The 21,373-nt window shown below is 43.1% G+C and overlaps 1 protein-coding gene across 1 annotated transcript in view; it reads right to left on the bottom strand.

The window, feature by feature from the left end:
- Positions 1–7,246, bottom strand: part of MOXD1 (monooxygenase, DBH-like 1) — a 57,692-nt gene extending 50,446 nt beyond the window's left edge. The window contains exons 1-4 of the mRNA XM_010575038.1: positions 7,196–7,246; positions 5,378–5,480; positions 481–561; positions 3–176 (exon numbers count right to left, since the gene is read on the bottom strand). Coding sequence (XP_010573340.1) covers positions 3–176; positions 481–561; positions 5,378–5,480; positions 7,196–7,246 — 409 coding nt within the window. The remainder of the gene's footprint in view (positions 1–2; positions 177–480; positions 562–5,377; positions 5,481–7,195) is intronic.
- Between the last annotated feature and the right edge of the window lie 14,127 nt (positions 7,247–21,373).

Here is a 21,373-nt window from a genome sequence, read left to right as displayed (position 1 = left end):
ACCTGCCGTGCGCTCGCCGCGGCTGCCGGCCTCCCGCGGGGGCTGCCCGGAGAGGCGCTCGGGGCTGGCGTTTACGAGCGAAAAATCCTCCTCCTGACGGGCGGCAGCGGAGAGGAGGCGGCGGACGGGGCCGCCCCGCTGATCGCCGGGGACCGCCGGCCCCGCGGGAGCTTGAACTCCAGTGGAAGGAGTCCGCGGGAGGAAGCCCGGAGGCAAAGGAGCGCTTCCCAGCTCTCAGCCGCTCCTCCGCTCAGCGCGAGGGATGGCGAAGCGGGCGATCCCCCGTCGGGAGGGTTACTTTTGCTCCGCGAGTGGCAAACGAGAACCACCCCCCCCGAGTGATTTGCACCGAGACGGCTGCAAAAGCACAGCTCAAAACCCCACCCGCGTCCCTCGGCGCCCCCCGTCCCCGGTGCCACCGTGGCTCGGCCGGCCTGGCCACCCCGTCCCCGACACCGCGGCAGCAGCAGCTGCACCCACCGCCAACCCCACCGCCACGGCGGTAGGAAAGTAAAGATCGAAAGAGGGGGTTGGAGGAATGTTCCCCGGCCCCCTGCGAATCTGGATGGAAAGAAAAAAAGAGCACGGCACCCAAAACGGGAAAGTCATGGTCCACGAGAAGTCACAGGGGCCCTTGAAAGCTCCAAGCAATACGAACTCAGTTTTAAATTGAAGTTACGCTGTTGGAATTGTGTTTTGTCCATGTTTAAACAAAAGAGGGAGAACCTGGCACTCAACAGAAATCAAACATTAATTCTATGAAAACCAATCAAACTAGTACATAAGGGAAGTTAGGAATGCTTCCTTTCCAGGCTTTTGCATGGAAATAGTTCACAAGTATCACTGGGACTTCCAGAATGTCACCACCTACTGTGATGTGAGGAATACATCAAACTACAAAACAACTTCTAGAAAAGAAAATGCTTAAAAAATGCTAAGCACCAAAAATGACTTTCACCTAAAACATCATAAGAAGTCAGAGAAAAACAATAATTAGATACTGGTGGAAAGCAAATCATTTTTAAAGGGAATAGATTGGTGTGACCTTTCTTCCAGTTACAGCAGTGACTTCAAAGGTACAAACTCAGATGACTGACAAAATAGAAAATGGTGAGATGCTGAGTGTTTAGATTCTCTTCTAAAAAATTGCTAACACCTGCAAGTGGATGCGGATTAATTTAAGGAGAAATTGCAAGTGCGCGATACCTCTCGAGGCCAAAGGTGTGACCTCAGCACTCAACTGGGGGGATGCACCCTTTGTAAAACTGTGTGTTAAAGAAGGGGTCCTTAGGACAGTTACAAAGAACATGTTTATGTTTTCTGGGGGCAGGGACAAGGAAGGAATGAAGAATGTTTCTTAAAAGTAGGGTTTTTTCTTAATTTTCTTATAAGACCGTATACTATGTTCTTACACAACAGAAACCCTGAGATAAAGTTTCAATCATGTGGACATGACAAGCTCATACAACAACTTTGCTCTCAGAAAGAACACTTCAATTACGCATCTGGTAGGAGAATTGCTGCCTTTCAACCACAACAGTGGTCACCGAAGTCTAACTAGCGCTTCCTATAGCATGCATTGTATAAGCGTTTGTACAAAATAATGGAAAATACTCACTTTAAAGTACTCCATCATGTCTCAGTTTGGTAAGGATGCTGCTGACAACATTTTAGAAGCCTGTATACAACAGGGGATATTGTTACCTAGGGAAAGATGATGGAATATCCCATCCAGCACAGCAGGAAGAAATAGGGTTCCCCAGCCAGCCTGGATGCGGGTGCCATGAGGGAAGCAGAGCTGGAGGGAGACGTGCACCGCAGAGGCTGTTGTCAGTAAGAGCTGTGCATCTCCCCGTACGAAAGCCCGACCTCTGGCTCCCGCACCTCCAGCCAACTCCCTGCTCCTCTTACAGCAAACAGGCACAGACAGAAAACTGACAAACAGGCTCCAATGAACTCAAACTTGGGGTCAGCTGAGATCATTCCAGTCATTCAGCCAAAAGCCAAAGCAGCAGGATCATCTGGTGACTTGGACAAACTGCAGTATCTCAGACAAGCCAGAGGTTGGTTATAGTGGGTCTGGTAAAGCGGTAACACTCACGAGAAACAGCCCGGTGATTCTGGGGAGCTGCAGGGGCCTTGGAGGGTGGACAGCCCCCGCACAGCCCGGCATGCGAGTGTCCTGTGTCAGCAGAGCCTGTGGCCAGGGCTTCCCTATTCTGCAGCTCTGGAGCTAACCCCAGATTGCTCCTGGGCTTTTTTTGCTTTTGCGGGGAAAAATGACATTTTGGAGGCTGAGAGCTGGAATGGAAACAATACTCGAGTTCTTGAAATCTCCTGTGGGATTGAGTGATCTTCCCTCCACACAGCTCGAGCGTCAGTCTGCTGCTTCTCAGCAGCTCTGAAGCCCTTATTCCCAAAGGCCTTGTGACCCTTTACCAAAACCTGGGGGTGCTGGTAACCTGTCTTCCAGCGATGGCACTGCACTCAGCAGCACTGCTCACCCCGTCACACTGGCGACATTTAGACTAGTAGAAGTGCAGGAATAGCAGTTGTATTGCTTTCCAACCTCCAGCAGATATTTTTCCATTAAAACAAACCGTCGGAACAGCTCTGCAGAGTTGCACAGTTGATCTACAAATACTGTGACAAAACCAACCTTTTTCAACTTGCTGCTATTTATAATCCCAAGAACAATACTCATGTAATAAAACTTTCCTAGTAGAGTTAGAAGAGGCACTTTGTGGGCAGAGTAGTACAATTCCCAAAACTCACATTAAGAGACTTCAGTGACTTCACCAAAAATTTTTTGCATCGTTAAGAGACCAAACATATGAAGAAAACACAGTCTAAATCTGAGCCTTGGCCTAGAAGTGATGCTGCTGGCAGAAGCACAGGGCGACATCAGATTACCACCTGAACTCAATCCTGCCGCTTCTCTTCTCGAGGAAGGCAGTCGCCTAACCAAGTACAGAAAGATTCAGCAAGTGGTTTTCTTTTTAAAATCTCTTACTACCGTTACTTAAGATGATCTTGCCAATTGCTCCCTCGCACCATTGCACAGTATGGTTCATATATTAAAGTACTGACTGAAAAATGGCACCTTCTTGTTCATATCACAAATACCTGAGAAAAAAAGCACAAGATCTATGAAGCATTAAAAACTTACTAAAAACGCAGACATCTTTTGATACAAACCAGTGCACTTTTTGCTGTAGGAGACACTCCACCCATCAATTCCCAAAACTGTAAGGAAAGAAAGAACACAGCACAGCTGAAACAACAACCTCTGACTGTCCAGAAGAAAGCTGGCCCTCAGCTAGTGAGCTAATTAAGCTGTGTAAGAAAGAAACCTTAAGAATCACTTGGAGCCAACAGTGACACCGGGTTTCATCCAGAGCAACAACATGACTGTCTCCCTCAAACACACCACTTACTTACCTAAAAACCACTCCTGCACCAGACATCCCTCGTCTAATTAGTGTAGAAACATTTGACACTGTCTGCGTAAGGACTTTCTCTGGTCCTGCAAGATATGCATGCAAATGTGTTACATACAAGCATGGCACCAAGTACCTGTGAGTAATGCTGTGGAGAACAGTACATAGCAATTACTGTAAAAAAAAAAATCTGCTATGAAACCTATGCAAAAAGCATTTAAACTGTATATGCCCTGTGTGTGACAGACAGATGGAGAGACAGGTACACTTTTAGTTACACGTGTATTAATTTAGTAAAGATATATAAAGCATAAGTAACCATTTTAAAATGGTACTTAAAGGTACATATGTTAAAAGGTATTCCTCTTCAGGGAACATCAGCGCCAGAACAGATACACTCAGTGAAAAGTAAAAAAACCCCGAGATTGGGTTAAATTCAAACAAAAGGGAATGAATTCTTCCCCACACCTGAGGAGATACGACCATGTAGAAATGCTGTGGCTGAGGTATCCCCTTGTGGCATTTGCTGTGAATCAACTCCCAGCATTACACTGCGCAGCTGACTGCAGCTAAGTGCCTCCTTTTGCAGAGGTACTCGTAAAAGAAGGGAAAAGACAACAACCACAACCAAGAGAAATGAGAGACTCTTTGCTGTAAAGCCTGTCGGCTTTTCCAACTGGTCTAATAAAACTCTTGCCCTCCAATTTTCTCTCCCAAGAGAAGTAAGAAGTTTTTATGAACTTGAGTCAAGGTGTTTGGAAATTTGGCAACGTCTGCAGAAACCAGCCTGCCAGTGTGAAAAAGAAAGCTAAATCATTCTGCTAGTGCCCCGAGCACAGGATCAGGAAAATAATTTTTTTCTAACATTGATTTTACTTTTCTGTCCTCAGGCAAGTCATTTAAAACATCAACCGACATGAGTGCAAACTCATCCTAAGAATAGCTGAAAGCATCCTAGTCTTTATTTATACTAGTTTGAGATTAACAGAGCATTTAAAACATAGGTTGTAGGGAGCACAGGAGCACTCCAAAACTATTCTAACTTGAGCCAAGGTCAGGCTGCTTCAAGAATGGAAAGGTAGAAATGCTCCACCTCTGTACTCACTGGTCCCAAACATTGCTTCCAGCTCCAGTGATTAATATATGTTACTTCATAAGGAGAATTTGTATGTCCCCGGTATGCCAATCTGAAAGCAAAAAAACCTTCTACCCCCAGCAAAAGAAAAGAAAAATGCAAACCAAGTACATAAAATGTATAAAAAGAGAATTAAAAAGACTTATAAAAGCCTTCGTGCTGTTACTCTGTTTACAGTGATCAATTAAATTGTAGGCACTTTCCACTTTACAATGTAAAAATAATTTTCAAGTATTTGGGAAATGGGGTGGAAAAAGGACAAGGGGGGGGGAAACTTTAAAGACCAAAAGGTGAAGTAATAGAGCGAATTCCAGAAAAAATATATACTGAAATGCTGGAGAGATTGTATTGCCACTTTCACTTACGTCTCGCTTTCAGAGGGCTTCCATTTTCAGAAGACACAATGGAGCCAGATACTTCCCCTCTCAGAGCTAGTCAGTGCCTTGGATAGCTTTTTAGAAAAACACAGGAGTGCATAGGAATGGCAAATACACAACTTCTTTATGTGGCCATGCTGCTGTTCTCATAAGTGCAGCTTCAATAAACATCAATAAAATAAGCACGATGCTCTGTTCTCCTGCCTTAATTGAGTAGATTAAGACAAAACAGTTGTTCCCGACTTGAAGTTTTTTTTCTCTAAGTCAAATACTTTAAACAAATGTTTAAGAGCAGCCAGATCATTGTGTGTGCCCGAGGGAATGTTTGGCGCTGGCAGAGGCACAGGTGGAACATTTCCACCGTCCTCTTCTTGAGGCAATCTTGGCCTTGGAACAAGACAGAAGCGTTTTCCATCTCCTCTTACTTGTGCTGGTAGTAATGTTCTCTAGGAGCCCATCCTGCTGGCTCAGCATTTTGGAGACAATGTCAAGTTCAACCCACAAACCTTCCTGCTCTTGGTCCCCCATCTACAATGAACACAAACAGGATTGTCAGTGAAGGTGGGCTTATTCTGCCTAGGTATTCTCCCACTGTAACAAGCTTCCAGCTGGATCTGCAAGCGACTTCTCCAACCCTTTTGCATCATGTTGATGTCAAAATCTGGATTTATGGAGGTCATTCCAATGGGGGATAGAAATCATTAAATTAAAAGGGCAAATAAAAGGTGCTTAATTTCATTTTCACTGGTGAGAACAGACTTCTTGTTGCCCTCTGTTAGCAAGATGGTGTTGCCGTTGGCTAGGTAGTTTATAAAAGACTTTGCATTAATTAGTAATGTATAATCAATGTTCATTAATTTGCTGCGTGTAAGCTAAATTGCATAAGAGAACGGCCAGCAGGCATCTAACCCAAAGTGTGCCACAGAGCACAGGATACACTAGAAACAGGCTGAAACAAACCGGTTTATGTCTCTGGGATATCCTGTTGCCTACAAATGGACAGAACAGACAGCTCTTGCTGGGCTGCTCTCTAGCAAGAATGCCTCAATGCCACAACACGCCAGCACGGGTAAATTAGGTGTTAGGTCACTACCCATTATCAGGCTAAATCTTCATAATTAATTGACTCATTAAGGAACAATAGAGAGGCATCATCTCTTTGCCCTTAGCTCCCCAGCTCCTGTCAACACCTAGGAGCATCCTCAACAGGGTAGCACCAGGAGGAAAAGTGCATCTCATTTCCCAGAACTCGCTACCATCTGCTAAACCTGGGTATTCCACACAGCACTAAAACCTGCCACATTTAGTTTATGTACAGGTGTTACAGTTGTAACGTGTAGGCCTGAATTAATGAGAAAATCATTATATATAATAGGTATGAAAACAGCATATATTTTAGAGAGAAATCTCTCTAACTTTAAATGCACACAAACCATAGCTGAAAAATTGAAAAAAACCCAAAATTTAGAGTTGCATACATTAATTTTCCAAAACAAATGAGGAATCTGAGGCTTCTGTTTTGGGGAGGTTTATGGTACACCTCTAAATTGGTGTCTCATAGTCCCATTAAAAATTCCATCCCAAAGGTGATTACACAAAACACCTGGCTGGATTAAACACTATAAAATAATTCCTCTTTTCTAATATTTGTTCATCTACAAAGCACCTCCTATACTCTGCCTCTCATATGGCCAGATAAATCTATTTATTTGAAGTAGAGGCAGAGTGCAGGAAGCCAGCCGGCCCCACGAAGAATAACAACCAGTGCCACGTGGGCTTTCACCACAATGACAACGGTGAAAAAAATGGAGTCAAACTGCTTCTTTCTGCTGTATCTTTTTAATTTCAAACACAAGTAGAAATCTGGAAAACCACGGTTATTAAACTCATTTTTTTGCTGGTTATAACAAGATTGTAGAAAGCTATCATAGATTTTATTGGTTAATTAAATATTGTCTGTTACTATCTCCACACAATACTAAATTTCTGAGAGACAGAGTATATGCTAATGGGTTAATAATGGTTTAATATTAACGTCTCTTTTAAAAAAAAAATAAATAATGCAGGTTGTCAAATAATTGTCAGATTGAGAATAGACCTGATGATTCCCCCCCCCCCCTTAAGACAGACTGGCTAAAATAAAAAAGAAAGTCTTTATCAAAGTAATGCACTTCCCAGGTGAGAATTAACTTCCTGAGACCGCCTAAGCCAAACCCTGACTCTGGGGCAGGATGACCTTTTACCTGTGTCAGACCTAAGAGATGTCTGTCTAGCCTCCCCTTCACAATGTCCATCAGCGCAGATATTTTTCTCTTCTCCTCTCTCCTTCTCCCTTTGGATAGAATCGACTCCGATCCATCACCATTCTTCCCATTAGAAAGCTCTGCTGGGCGGCTAATCTTGGAAGCAGCGATTTAAGCCCATAACTGCTGTTCTGCACCTTATGTATTTATTTGACTGTGTGGAAGCCAATACAGCTGCTCTTGGAGGGAAGGAAGGTGCTTCCCGGTCCCTACCCTTCACTGCCTTGTTCTCTGTCTGGATACAGTTCAGAAACCAACTGGGGGGTATAGGTTTTCAGCCTGTATGACTTTTGCAAGAAGCTGAAGACCATGCCTCCTGTGCAGCCTTCACAAAGCTCAATAGGCATCCAGTTTCCTAAATCTAAAGGAATGATCTCTACTTTTTTTCCTAACTGGATGGATGGGTTCAGAAAGCATAACTTACCTCTGGGTTTAATTTCCCTCTCTTATTTATAATGTCAAAATTAGCAGAACAAACACAAAGCAGAAGGAGAGCAGGAGGTGGGACTTGGTGCCTTGGGGGAATGTGTCATTCTGCACAAGTGGAGAGTATCCCCATGCCCTACCCTCTGTGCAAACAGCCTGCATAGCCAGTCAAAGTTATAAATACACACACGAAACAAAAATGTAGCAGAAAGAGGGTGCCAAATGTACTACATCCCTTGGACAACAACGGCAGCATCTGTCTTCCCAACGAATTATGAAGATTAGCTTGCAGTTACTCCATCACATAAAAGTTTCCAGAATTTTTCGACACAGCAAACTATTGAACCCAATCCTGTTTCCACTGAAGTCAGTGGTAAATTCCCAATGCAAACAGGAGAAGTAACCTTGCTTTTGAGAAGAAAAACATTCCTTGGTGGAAAAAAAATACGCATCTTTAAAACTTTCAAGCACTCTGCTGAGCTGAGGTTTTTTTACTCAGAACTGATGCAACACATTTTGCTCCTGCGTATATAACACACCCCCCAAACACTTACACACACACAAGATGGCTCGTATTTAAGCAAAGAAGAAAGTTTTGTCAAAATGTGGAGTTTATAAATAAAGTGTATGCATATAAAGTGTACACAGGTTGAGGAATGAGATTCTTGCCTGCTGATTTCAAGGTAAGTTTACCGTAAGATTTCCAAAAGATGGTGTTCAACATGGTCACCGTTAAAATGTCTGGATTTTTCTCCTGGATTTGTTGAGTTGCTTGCCATGGTCGTAGATGCTTTTGACAAGTTTTAAACCTAGAATGACAAGCACTGTTACTATGAAAGTGAAAGGAATATGACAAAAAGCAATGAAATTGAAATCCTTAAAATTAACAAATGACATTACCTCTTGACATTAGTGATGTCAGTAATGGATCACTAACTTCAGGGTACACAAAGCAGACTTGAAGAAGGAATAAAAAAAAAGCAAAACCATAACATTAAGTGTAGAAAAAAATAAAGTCACAGATACATGATAGAAAAAGTACCCTGGAAGCAGTGATGCTGAAAGAGACTGAGGCTTCTTGCTAAATAATCTACTGAGTAAGAAACGCCCAGTGTGAAATGACAAGAGAGAGAAGAACTGGCTGTGCCTCCAGGGAAGGCGGCAAGCATTGCTGTGCTCTGTCCCTTATGCCAGGATCCACACACTGAAAAGACAGTTAAGAAACTGAAAATATACAGAAAATGACTGAAAGACTCACTGAAGGCCTCAGAAATATCCTTCCATTTCTTAGCTCTGAGTCAAAGCTAAGAGGTAAGCGATGAGTTGATCATGGCCTGTAAATACCTATGGATAAAATTACAGTAAAAAAGATAATCTGTAAATAAAGATATTATCCAACTGTATCACTGAAAGCAAAAGCTATTCAACTTCAAAGCAAGAAGGACAACTGTATGGAAAAGTTAAACGGTAACCATAAATGCCTGACCAGCTTCCCAAAAGACGTGGTGGGTACTCAGGCCCTGCAGGCTTCAAGGCAGGACCCATGGTCCTCTCTGCAGGTACGTGCCAGCTCAACCTGGAGCTGTGAATTGCGTGTAGAAATTTCTGGGCAATGTTTCATGGTGAACAGACATCAGAGTCACAGTAGCCGTTCTGGCCTTTACACAGGCAGGAGATAGCAGGACACAGATTTTAAATAAAAAATCTTCATGGGAAAGCTAAATTCCAATGTTTAACGACAAGTTATCATTGTAAGATATTTTAACTGATGTAATACAATTTGAAGCACGTTTGGGCTGCTGTACATGTCCTGTTCGGCACATGTTCCAGCATCTGAGCTGGGTAGAAAGACTGCTCTCCCAGCCAAATCCCAAATATTCACCATCACTTTCCTGGGCAGGAGTTACCATTTTTCCCCCATCTCTCCCTTTTTTCCCTACACTGCTTCTGCTCCTCAGTTTACTGCCCTAACCACTCCCTAACCCAGTGCTTGCCAAATGAGTGGACCCAAAATCATGCTTTTAAAACTTTTAAATTAGCCTAGCTCATTATAGTTTTGACAAGAAATTACTTTTTTTTTTTTCAGGTTTGTTATATAGCCCTGCCCCATATTTGTACGAGGGAGTCTTGTAATCGCTTTGCAACACCACCATTCACCTTCCCAGTAGCTGGCTGTGTAGAGTGGGGTCTGCACGGATGGTTTATGACCGTACGAGAATGTCTTATCTGGTGAAATATTCTCCCATGCTCAGTTTGCTCATGTAAGAGTTACTCTAATAGAATTATTTATACTTTTGCATTCTTATTATAATACAGCCATGTTGAGGATACAGTGTCATCCGTACATACTATTTTATGAATCACTGACATTTTTTCAAAGACGTTATGCAAGTGTTGCAGAAGAAAATAATTATGATGGAGAGATTTCTAGTCCAGACCACAGCAGATCACAGACATTTCTTCTAAATATCAGGAGAAAGCAGCTGTCAGATGTTCCCATACGAGCACTACTGTATGGATTTGCAGCCATCTAACTTTCATAGGCACAAACATTTTCAAATTAGGGTTCACTTCACCAAAGCTGGAGTCTTCCAAACAAAACTAAACGAATCATTGCTTGGAGCACACAATAACAATCCAAAGCATGAATACGTGTTATTTCAATTTTTGGTGATGACAGGTTTGTTAATATACCCATGAGATGGAAGCCTGAAACCCGTACTTACATAAGCAACTTTTCTACATGTGACTGTACCAGCTGAGCTCAATAGCCACAGATTGTTTGCGGGGACTTCTGGGTGGAGCTGTATTTATCACTTTCTGCTGGTGATACGAATTTGGGTCCTTGTTTGCTTTATAAGCCATCGGATGACTCCAGGCATGCTAAGCTGTGTGGGTGTGAGGGGAGAACAAAGATCATGCAGAAGGGACTGCTTATTTGCTGGCTTTTGTTTTAACCAAGGCTTTAATTCCTTTTGTATTAGTCACAAGACATGATATTAACAAAATACATAGAATATCCTATTTTGACAAAACATTGCTGGGCTGCGGCAAAAAGAAACTACCTCTTCCCATAACCGAGCTTGCTTTGAACTTCCAGGAGCTGCAGTCCTTTAATATGAAAAGCTGACAAGTAAAAAAAAAATCTCTTAAATATTTATTCTAATTTAAGAAAACATTTACTTTTAAATATGAGGATCAAACCTGATTACTTGATTCCTGAATTTACTTCAGGTCAGGTTGTGTGGTTACTTCATGGTTGGGGTGGAGGAAAGCAGGGAAGAGGTTGCACAATAAGACAGGGATCACCACCCCCTCCCACCTTACTCCTCTACAGAAGTGCCAAAGCAGGGGCTGTCCTTTCCCCACTACCAAAGAGAAAAGATTTCTATGAGAAAAAGGCATAAAGATAGGAAAACAGCTCTGATCCCCATTCCTGCAGGCTTAGGGGTTAGAGCTGGCCAGTCTACAAAAGCTGTAAATCAACAGGAGTGCTTGTTTTGCAAAGCCAGCGGCTCTGGGGGTGCGCTGGGGGCTGGGCAAACAAGACTTCTGCAGCAATTGCACAAGCAAACTATTAACAGTGCAAATATAAGAGAAGTGGCTTTTGTGCAAGCTGGATACGGGAATATGTACGTACAAAACAGTCTTCTCAAACCTCCCTCCCAACAGAGGTCAGAGGCATTCCCAAACTGAATTTTTGCAAAGGATTGGGTTTTTTGCCTTAAATGCCCCACACTGGTGCCAAGATTTCAAGCAGTTGACTTGGGTGATGCTGTGTGATGACATGGCCTGTGAAGCACCTTGCAAACAGAAAATTTTTCCACAGTCCATGATTTCTTTATGATACAGCATTTTTAAGACAAGTAATGTTTTCATACACTCCTCTAGCTCAGAGCAGAAAAAGAAGCTCCCCCCCACTTTCCTTCCTCCAATAAGAGGAAAATCACCCTACTGAGGTCAACTGGACACAGAAATTGCTCAGCAGGGAAGGGAATTACAATCCCTGCTGGGGGGGGGGGGGCAATTCCATTAGAGAGGATCTCCATTTCTTCTTTAGGAAAGGCTATATGATAAAGTAAGACAGGCCACAGAGAGCAGTATTGGGAGTCTCTCTGGGCACAGAGAAGCTCTTCTTCTTCAGGGACTGGTCCCAGCGGCTCTGCCCAGGGAACTCACACGTCCACCACTGCTTGGCAGTCTTCCCATCTCTGAAGCTAAGCCCTTTAAAGACACCAGTTCCCAACACTGCATCTTCCTTTCCCAGACAACACACTACTAGCACTCACCAGAAAAGCTTACCAACAGCATCTGCTTTCTGATGGCCCCTTGCCCTGTTAGTGTTTTACAGATCTGCTTTAAAATACCAATACCGCTACTGCCAGCAGACAATGATTTGTTCTGGCAGCATAACGCTCTGGAGCTCACGTATCTGGGCCCATAATAGTTGCACTTTTGAAGCAGAGTTCCTTGAGGAAGCGGTGAATTCAGTGCTCTCCCCCAAACCCTCTGTGGAATCTGGAGAAGGCGGTCACCGTACACATCCATCTGTGGTCACAGCCTCAGAAGACTCATGTGATACCAATGCTGTTGTTGACCACTTCTTTCCAACCTAGTTGCACAATGTGTCATTTTCAGTAAGTAGTGGCATTTCATGGACTTTAAATCATAATGTCTTTTTTGTTTAGCTTCATTCAGCTTGCTCTATTCCTACAAGCCTGATATTGCAAAGCCAAACTCTCAGTTTTCCATTAAATAGATGGTCTACAAGTAATGAACTTTGGTTTGTTGGCGCTGTACTGTAATTTCACAGTGCTAAGTATAGATCAGAGTCTGACTACTCAGCGTTTTTCAGGAGCTTCTGCATTATTTTAACACCATACTCTTGTTATCCTTGGTAGGATAAGAGGTTACAGCCCAACCCCAAACTTCCCTGCAAATTGCTAGTTTACGTGCTCGCAGCCTCTTGTCAGAGACTTCTCTGTGAAGTGCTAGTTCAAGAGACATCCATAGTCACCTGTTTATTCTTCCAGCAAATCTTGATCTGGACTAATGATCTAAAAACACCCTCAAGGGTTTTCCAGATAGCATCTGCAGATCTTAGGCTGTAGGTCTTGGTCCTTTCCGCCACCGTGTATCACCAAACTGCGCTCGTACAGCTGGTGGAAAAATGTCATCAATGGGGTGACTGGTGTGCAGGTGGTCCAGGTTGCTCTGACCCTCTTTGAGGGAAAAGGCAGCCTAGGTGGGAACACCACAGAAGCATCTCAGGCTTCCAACTCTTAACACTAGCCTGTTGCCCGAGTTTCAACCAGACAGTTAGGGTTTGTTGGTTTGGTTTGCTGGTTTGGTTTGGGTTTTTTTAATAAATGATTTCCCCATCACTACCTCAGAAGCAGCATGGTTCTGAGGTGCAGTTGTCACCTACTTGTTTTCATCTGAGATGACACCCATGCACCAGCCCAGACTAGCCCCCGTCTTGTGCCATCCTCTTAAGTCTACTTCATCCCCTTGCCCACAGCATCTTTAACAAAGTAAACACTCAAGTTACTTTGGCACCCATTAAAAGCAAATCAGTATTATTAGCACCATAATGACTAATAGTCATTAAGCACTACTCAGCACAGTGGGAAGTATTCTGTAATGCATATCCCCAGAAAATTTTACAACCCTGGATAAGCATAAAAAACAAAACAACAAACAGCTCCTAAAAAGAGCTCGTGTTAGAGGCTGGGTTAAACCGTGTTAAATGTGCATTCTCCTTTCTCATTTTGATTTACAAACCCCATATGTTTTTTTCTTTAGTGCTCAGGAAGTTTTGATCAGACAAGTGGTTTCCTGATAAAGCATTTGATAATGTACTTTTTGCCTGCCTTAAATGCTTCTGGGCTGATTTTGTTATGGACCGCATCAAAAGATCTTCTATGTAGCTACACGGCAAAGCCTAACCAGGAGAGACTGAGGACCAAGCTGAGGAAACTCCTCCCTTCTCCCTTTAGGAACGACTACTGAAGGCCAGCTGAAATTTGGGGCTCCAAAAATGAAAAAAAAGTTTTAGTTGCCAGATGAAAATATTCAAGGTGTCCTTGGCATCAAAGAGCAGCATGTCAGATAAACATAAGATTTTACTACATCTTCCTTACCTGCTGTGGTATTTTGAACACACCTTTCCAAAATTCAGTCTTGATCAGTCTTGCCTTTGCATTCCTTTGGGGATTGGAGTTGCTGCATCCAAGCAGAAAATGCAGCTTGGGGCAGGATTCTTGCTAGAAACATCCCAACAGAATAGCACAGGAGTATTGCAGATATGATTTTGGTGCAGAGGAATTGTGGTGAAAAGCACTACTGAAGAAACGTGCATTGGGAACAGCCCATTCCCTTCACCAGCACCTTCCCGTGTGATGCTTGTAACAGCAGAGATGAGGAGGCACAAAAGTAATTAAGAACCAAAAGTAATTAAAATATCGACACTCCTGGACCCTTTGCAATCTTAAGGATGCTGTCAAGGCAAATATCTTTATGTCTTCCTGAAATTTTGAATATGAATTAATAAAATATCTGACCTGCTAAGTGTCTAAGTTTTTGAGAATGGTATATATTTTGTCTTATAACAACTTGTGCATAACCAAGCTGAATTATGCCTGTATATCTCAATTCCTTGATATTACTATGATGCCATTACTTTGGTCTTCTTAATCCTTTAACAAGCCTTCCTAACACATCCTGCCTCTGCCCCAGTCCTCCTTACGTTTGTCCTTGCCCTGCAGACACCCCTCCCAGAAAACAAGAACATAACTGAGAAGTCAAGAAAAGTTCAGGGATCTGAGCACTTCCCTAGACTCATAACAAAAATGACTCCCTCGGACTACTGAATCCTCAGGATACGAACAAAACACAACATGCAGAAAAGCTCCTGTTTTTCTCCCTCCCAAAGCTGTAAGACAACAACAGCAGAGATGGTTTTTCTGGCTGTAGAGAAGACCAGCTTCAGAAGGCTATTCATAGAAGAGTAATTTCCAAAATTTGAGTCATCTGTACTGGGTGACAGTCAGCCACCATTTATCGCCCAGAACAATGTTGCATAGTGTTACTCAGTACAACCCTCCGCAGTCATATCCAGTTTCTCAAACCTACAGTTGTTATATTTGCCTCTGCCCTTCTCTATAGCACAAGCTATAGAAAGATCCTTTTCTGTCTCCCCTACCTCATCCTCTCCCCTCAAATATTTTTCTTACTTTCATTTAGTCTTGTGGTCTTTATGTAATATTTCTGGGTTTTCAGAGCTCTTCTAGTCTATGTGCATGGTTTACAAAATATCCCTTTAGCCTTTTTATGCAGAGCTGTGTTTGCAAATGGATGAATCACAAACCTCATACTTTTTTTTTTTGAGAAATAATTTCTACTGAAAATCCAGAGGAGCTGCAGTTTAGCTAGAGAGTTTATAGATATCTTATGTCTGGGGAAAAGAGAAACTTGATGTCAAACTTCCACTGCCCTGGCAATGTTCAGAAGTAAATTGGGGCAGGGCGGGGGGGCAGAGGAGATGACAGGAGGGCTGGCTGGCAAGGAAATGCTTGGCTCACTGGGCACTTGCCTGTTTTCAGGTGCAGTTCTATCAGAAAATTAGAACTGGAGGGATTAAAAAAAAAAAAGCTACTCCAGTGTCTGCCAGAAGAAATAAACTGAATTTTCCTCTTCACTGGGAAGAGATACACTGAGATCAAGGCTACAACTGGTTGAGTTCATGGAAGTCACTGAATTGATGATGTCAAATTGCTCCATCACTGAATGCCTTTGACACCAAGTGAATAAAATGTTTGTTCCCAGCCTAGAACTACTGACTTGCATAGCAATCATGTAGCCAACCTAAATGACCTTATTTGCAGAAAGAAAGTTGGCACAATGGGGTAGGCAGAACCTTAAACCAGAGCTGGTTCTGCCCGGACGGGCTGCCAGGCGAAGGCTGGAGCAGGGGAAAAGCTGCCAGCAGGAAAGGCAAGATCAGGATAAATTGTGCAAAGAGTTGCTTTTAAAAAAAAAATTGCCTCCTGTCTGGGTGAGTTGGCGTGAGGAGTGTAGGGAAGATGCTGAAGGAGGCAAGCCCAAGTCCTGGAGCGGGATCTCGGTTTCTGAGGGCACCACTCCAACGGTGGCAAAACCCGAGAGGTGGATTGTAGCGGTGGTTGCCTTCTCTGTGCTGGTTTGTGCACCTCCCACACTCCATTTGTGAATCAGATACAACCCCCTCTTGCAAAAAACAGTGTTTGCTTCTCAAGTTTCTGCAAGTGGTGCTTCACAGACACAGTTTCAAAGGGACAGGGACGCTACATAGTTAAGCAGAATGACCGAGCAGCAGTTGACAAGGTCTCAGTCCTTATGGACAGTCACAATCTGCCCCAAACAAAAGTTATGGAACCCTATTGAAACAGCCCATCTTTCCAGGTAGCTGCTCATTTAGTTTAGCATAACAAGAAACCAAGAAAATATCTTACCCATCTCACAGAATCATAGTGATATTTTTCCTGAATAAATCCCAAACAGCATATAATCCACTACTCTCGGTTTATACAGTACTGAAAGCAAATCTGTATATTTCAAAATATATTCCAAATATTTCTAACAAAATCCATATTCCTTAAAACAAATTAGGAGCAGGTGATTTCTACCCTTCATTGAAACATCCAGATAGCGAAACTGTGAAAGAAACTTACACAAAAGGCGTAACAAAGAAATTCTTCACTCATCTCAAGGCACCACAGTCTAACAAGAGTCAGTCCAACATTCATCCACAAAGCAACTACTAAGATACACCCAAGTGGCTCTCTCCAATAATGCAGCTGCATTTTCTCACTGTAATTCCAGATTCTTCAGGTGTTCAAACACCTGACTCTATTCCTATTTGCAACCAGACGAGCTTAAATCACTACCACATCCCGCCCCAGCATGTGATGGCTGATCAGGCTGCAGAAGAGCCCCTTCCCTGACTCTAAAACTCGGGCATCAAAGAGAGAGGCACGCATCGATTCCTCTTGCAGTAGATGGTATTTAAGAGTATTTCATCCTTTAAATTAAAAACCTGTTTTTGCCTTAAGACTTGAAAATTAATGATGCCCTGTGCTTTTGTCTGGCCGCTCAAGTGCCAGACTGCCCTTTTCCAGGGACTGTGGGTCAGCAGTGAAAGAAGGATTGTGGCTCATTGCTGCAGAGACAGCCCCTCTTCCCCTAGAGCTTCAAGGCTTGCAATTGCCTGCTTATAAACTAACAGAAGAAATGCAGATCAGGGACAAACGCTCTAGTTTCCTTCTCCTTTTAAAGTTCTCTTTTTATTATTTTAAATAATTTGCTGAAGATATCAAAACCAAGGCTGACACAGGATAAGAAAGCCTCAACTTGTTTTTGTCATCTTACAAAGACAGTTTAAGTCTCCTTTTTAATAAGCATTTCTAATCCTCCAAGCTTCTTCAGCCTAATTCTCCCTGACAACACAGTGGCTAGTCTCCAAGATTAAATTTATTCTTTATCTGGTTGAAGAGCAGCTGTCAGGGAACAGCATATCAGACAATGGGGCTTCTTGCTATTTCAGTGACACTCAGTGGCAGAGAAGTTCTTGAAGAGCACAAGATACGAAGGTCTAATTCTTCCCTTGTGCTGGGCTCTGGGAACCCAATGTTGGGTTTTCAGTTCTCTCTGCAGACTGAACATGTGAGCGTACATGGATGGGGCAAGGTTGAGTGGGAGGGAACAAACACGGCGCAGATGGCAGGGAATACATTTATCTACCGTCTCTGCAAGTTGCTGGCTGATGTTCTCCTTTAGAGCAGAAAAGATCCTCTCCTTGTCCCTGCTTACCTCCTTTAGATAAAGGTCCATCCAGTGGGCAGGGCTCAGGAGCAGCTGAAGCTGTCGCCGAGGAACTCGCTGTGGGTCTTGAGCGTACTCAAGTCCTCCCTCCTAAGCTGCAAGCTTGGCAGTTACAGCAATAGCTCCAGCAGCTTTTCCTTCTTTGCGTAAAGGCAGGAAGGTATATTATCATTTATACTGCCTGGATTATGCAGTTTGCCTGCTCCTTCCTATGCTTATTACCTCTTCAGACTTCAATCTGCACTGCCAAAGACCAAACATTTTCTGCTTAAACATGAAATAAAGGAAAAACGTGATCATAACTTAGTCCATGCTAAATCCTGAAGAACTTGGTTGGGGGGGGGCGGTGTGAACAATGCTGCTAGCAAACTCCAATTTCTTTATCTTTTAATTTTACTTTTTCCCCCCACTTTTTGCAAGACATATTTTAAAATATGTGGCATTAATAAAAACAAAGCTGCAATCTTTTCTTGTTCTAACAAGCCTTGTAATCTAGGGTTTGGGGTTTTTTTTCTTAAATCGGAAGAATCTATTTTATTAGCAGTAGCAGAAAAGTGCTGTGCTGTGGACTGAGGCATGACTATCAGCAAGCAGACAGAGTATTTCTTCTTCAGAATATTCTTGCAAATATCAACAAGTGTGATGCATTCCCTTACCCCAAGTACCTTTCTGATATTTGGAATAGGAGCAAAAGGAATCACTACAGCTGTGTTCAAGCCCAGACATTCAAAATAGCCAACGGGAAAAGCAGAGAATCAGTTGTATAAATAGTAAATTACGACATTGTTTGGTGCTCTCATGATGTTCTGCTTGAGGGAATACAGCATGCCTTTCGAAAATGAACATTTTATTACTTTTTCTGGTTATTTCTGGGTTTGTAGAGTTCCTTACTGTTGTGCAAGAAAACACTTGGCCTTCTGTATCATTTAATATGTTCAGGACACACAAAGAATTAAATAAATGCCTTGTTATCTGCATTCTTAACCTACAGAAACTTCTGCAGCTTCAGGGGCACCATCGGAGGCGCGTACAAGGCCAAAGATGTCTGAAAGCTGATTGCTTTCAGATATTTATTCTTGCAACTCTATGTTGCAGTAGCATCTAGAATGGATCTGCAGGTGGGCACCTCATCAGAGAATAATTACTCCTCACTCCACAACAGCTTTGGGCGAGAGATTTGGACTTAATTGCAAACTGAAAAGGAAAGCTGCGTGCCATGTACTTAAGCACCACTTTGCACTGTAGGTATCATAAGAAACAGAAGGTCATCAAATGTTGATATACAGCAGCAAGGAGATCTCTGCTCTTTCCTCCCTCCCTAACTTTCTGCTCCTGAAAGCATCAAATAAGTTCAACCAGGACTAAACAAAAGCAAAGCAAGTCGTCTCCTCCAAATGTGATACCCAGCAACATAAACGGTCCTTGAAACATCCCAAACCAGGGATCAACTACAAGGGTATTTGATCTTTCAAACTTTACTAACAGATTATGTCATTATCTCCCTCCCTCCACCTTTTGACCCTTTACTTCCCAAGCTGAAAATTCTTTTCGTGGTTTCAAACTATTTTTGATGCCCCACATCTAGCCCATACCTCTGACATTGAACATATTTGCTGACTATATGCACACAGTGTGCATGTGGGTGACTTATAAGGCGGCTCTTCGGTATTAAGTTAGTTTGGTAATATTGTATACCCTGCTGATTATCAAGAGCAATTTCCAAGGGGGGAGGTGCAGGAGGCAGGGAAAAAGCCTTTAAAAAGCTGTCTGCCCCTGTGATTTTCAGCTCTTTGAAAAAGCAAGAAAGAACAGAAAAGCACCCCTGGTGCGTGGTTAAGATAACTACAAAGGAACTATTCTTACCAGGTTCCTTCAGTAAAATGAAGGGTGCTTTGATTGCATTTTTTGGCCTTGCTAATCTGACAGATATTGATGGATAATATGGAACAGCCAAAATCTTTGTTCTAAAAACATTGACTCATACATGTTACATCCAGATGTTTTACTGGGTTCTTAACAGATATCAAAGCTTGCTTTAAATACTTGGAAATTGCATTTTATACAGTTAAGCATGCGTGTATGCAGGGGAGGGAAAAGATAAAAAGAGAGGAGCTCCCTTAAGAGCAGCTTAAAAAGGAGTATTTATGTCCCCCAACATGGACACTCTAAATACAAAAAAGCCCAACACTTTTGTTTCTGCCTAATCAAGTTTGAAAATTAATACCACTAAGATTCTTAATGAGCAATTAGGGCCTTGCAGGCTGGTCTCTCCAACAGGCACAGGAGCCTGTGTGTAAACACTGCAGTGCTGACCTGCTGGAACCAGCCAGCCCCCAGCTGGCTGCCCAGGCAGAGACATCCCCATGACTTCTGACAGCTGGCCCTTCAGCAGTTCCACAGGTAAAGGGCTCCAGTGTCCCCCCTCCACTGGGATCCAAGAAAGGAAGAAATCTTTCACCTGAGAGCATGTGGGGGAGCCACCCCCACACCATAAGCACTTTTTACCAGTAGATCACGAAGGGAAGCAAACGATGCACGCACCGTGGCTCTCAGCAGCGCTCTTCTCCCTGACAGTGCCCGAACCACTACCACCGGAGAGCAGCTGAACGGCCGCATGGCCCTGAAAATAAAGAGCCAACTCCATGTGGGAAATAAAGACATGCAGACAAATCAGACACAGAAGAACAAGAACAGCGGCAGCAGGTTGCAGCGGGAGTTTGGGAAACGCAATGCTGCGCACCTTGGAAATTCTGAATCACTCAAAATTGTTGCCCCAGCCTGATTCTCACCAGCTCCTGATGGATGAAAGTTTACATACTGGCTATTCTGCTTTGCAGTCACTCATCCCAAGATGAGAGAGATTCTTCAGCGTGGTAAGCCTTTTAGTAGAGAACCCTCCTAGTAGAAAACCAACCAAACAGACAAATTGCAATGCAGACAAAATGTGACAAGTATCAAGCATAGATAGAATTTCTGATCTGCCAGGAGCCAGAGCTGAACATCTGCTGCTGAAGTGCTGCTTTTCCTTCCCCAGGCACGTCAGTGGAATCAGTCAGTCAGTCACTGACAGAAGCAGGTATGAGGTATTGCAACAGAGAAAAGGATCTCCTGGGCAAGTAGGATCAGGCCATTCCTCTGCACCTATGTGCAATAGCGTAAAGAGTTTGTTAAACATTAGGGTCAGGAAACTTCCAAAGTCTGTTTTAGACAGTTCACTGGTGAGGAAGCTACTCAGCCAAAAAGCTGACTACTCTTTTAGTTTAGACTAGTGTAGTCTGGAAACAAAAAAAGGCTTTAGCATCACTAGTGACAGCCTCACCATGGCTGGTAGTGGCCCAAAGCATATCTGATGGTTATTTAACAATTAAGGGTGAATGGAGTCGCAGCCTCACTCTCAGCACAAAGGCAGCCACAGGAACATAGTGGCTGGGATCTCAACACAGAAGAGTTCATACTGCAACTTAAATTCCTCTTTCAATCTCAGAGATGTTTTCCACGTTACATAGAACATAATCATGCAGTTTCACAGGACTTATTTTTCCTCCATTGCTTTTGGAATCCAAATACAGCAGCACAAGCCTCCTTCCGCACCGTCCCTCAAAATGCTTCATGCTATGCCAAAGGAGAACTAGTGACAATCTACCCTTGGCACCCGCTGTCAGCAGCCACACAGAGCAAAGCAGCCTTTCCTCCAGAGACTGGGCTCACGTAGGTGGGAGTGCAACATCCACGAGCATTTTCATTAACCATGTGAAGTGCAGCACAGGGCTGATTGGCCAGCAGAGCTGAAATTCTCTGGAGTTGTTCAGAGCAGTTTCAATCATTTATAAA

The sequence above is a fragment of the Haliaeetus leucocephalus genome, unplaced genomic scaffold (assembly GCF_000737465.1).
Source record: "Haliaeetus leucocephalus isolate CR32 unplaced genomic scaffold, Haliaeetus_leucocephalus-4.0 Scaffold450, whole genome shotgun sequence".
Lineage (NCBI taxonomy): Eukaryota > Metazoa > Chordata > Aves > Accipitriformes > Accipitridae > Haliaeetus > Haliaeetus leucocephalus.
The sequence above is the reverse complement of the archived record's forward strand: the minus strand, read 5'-3'. Positions and strand labels throughout refer to the sequence as shown.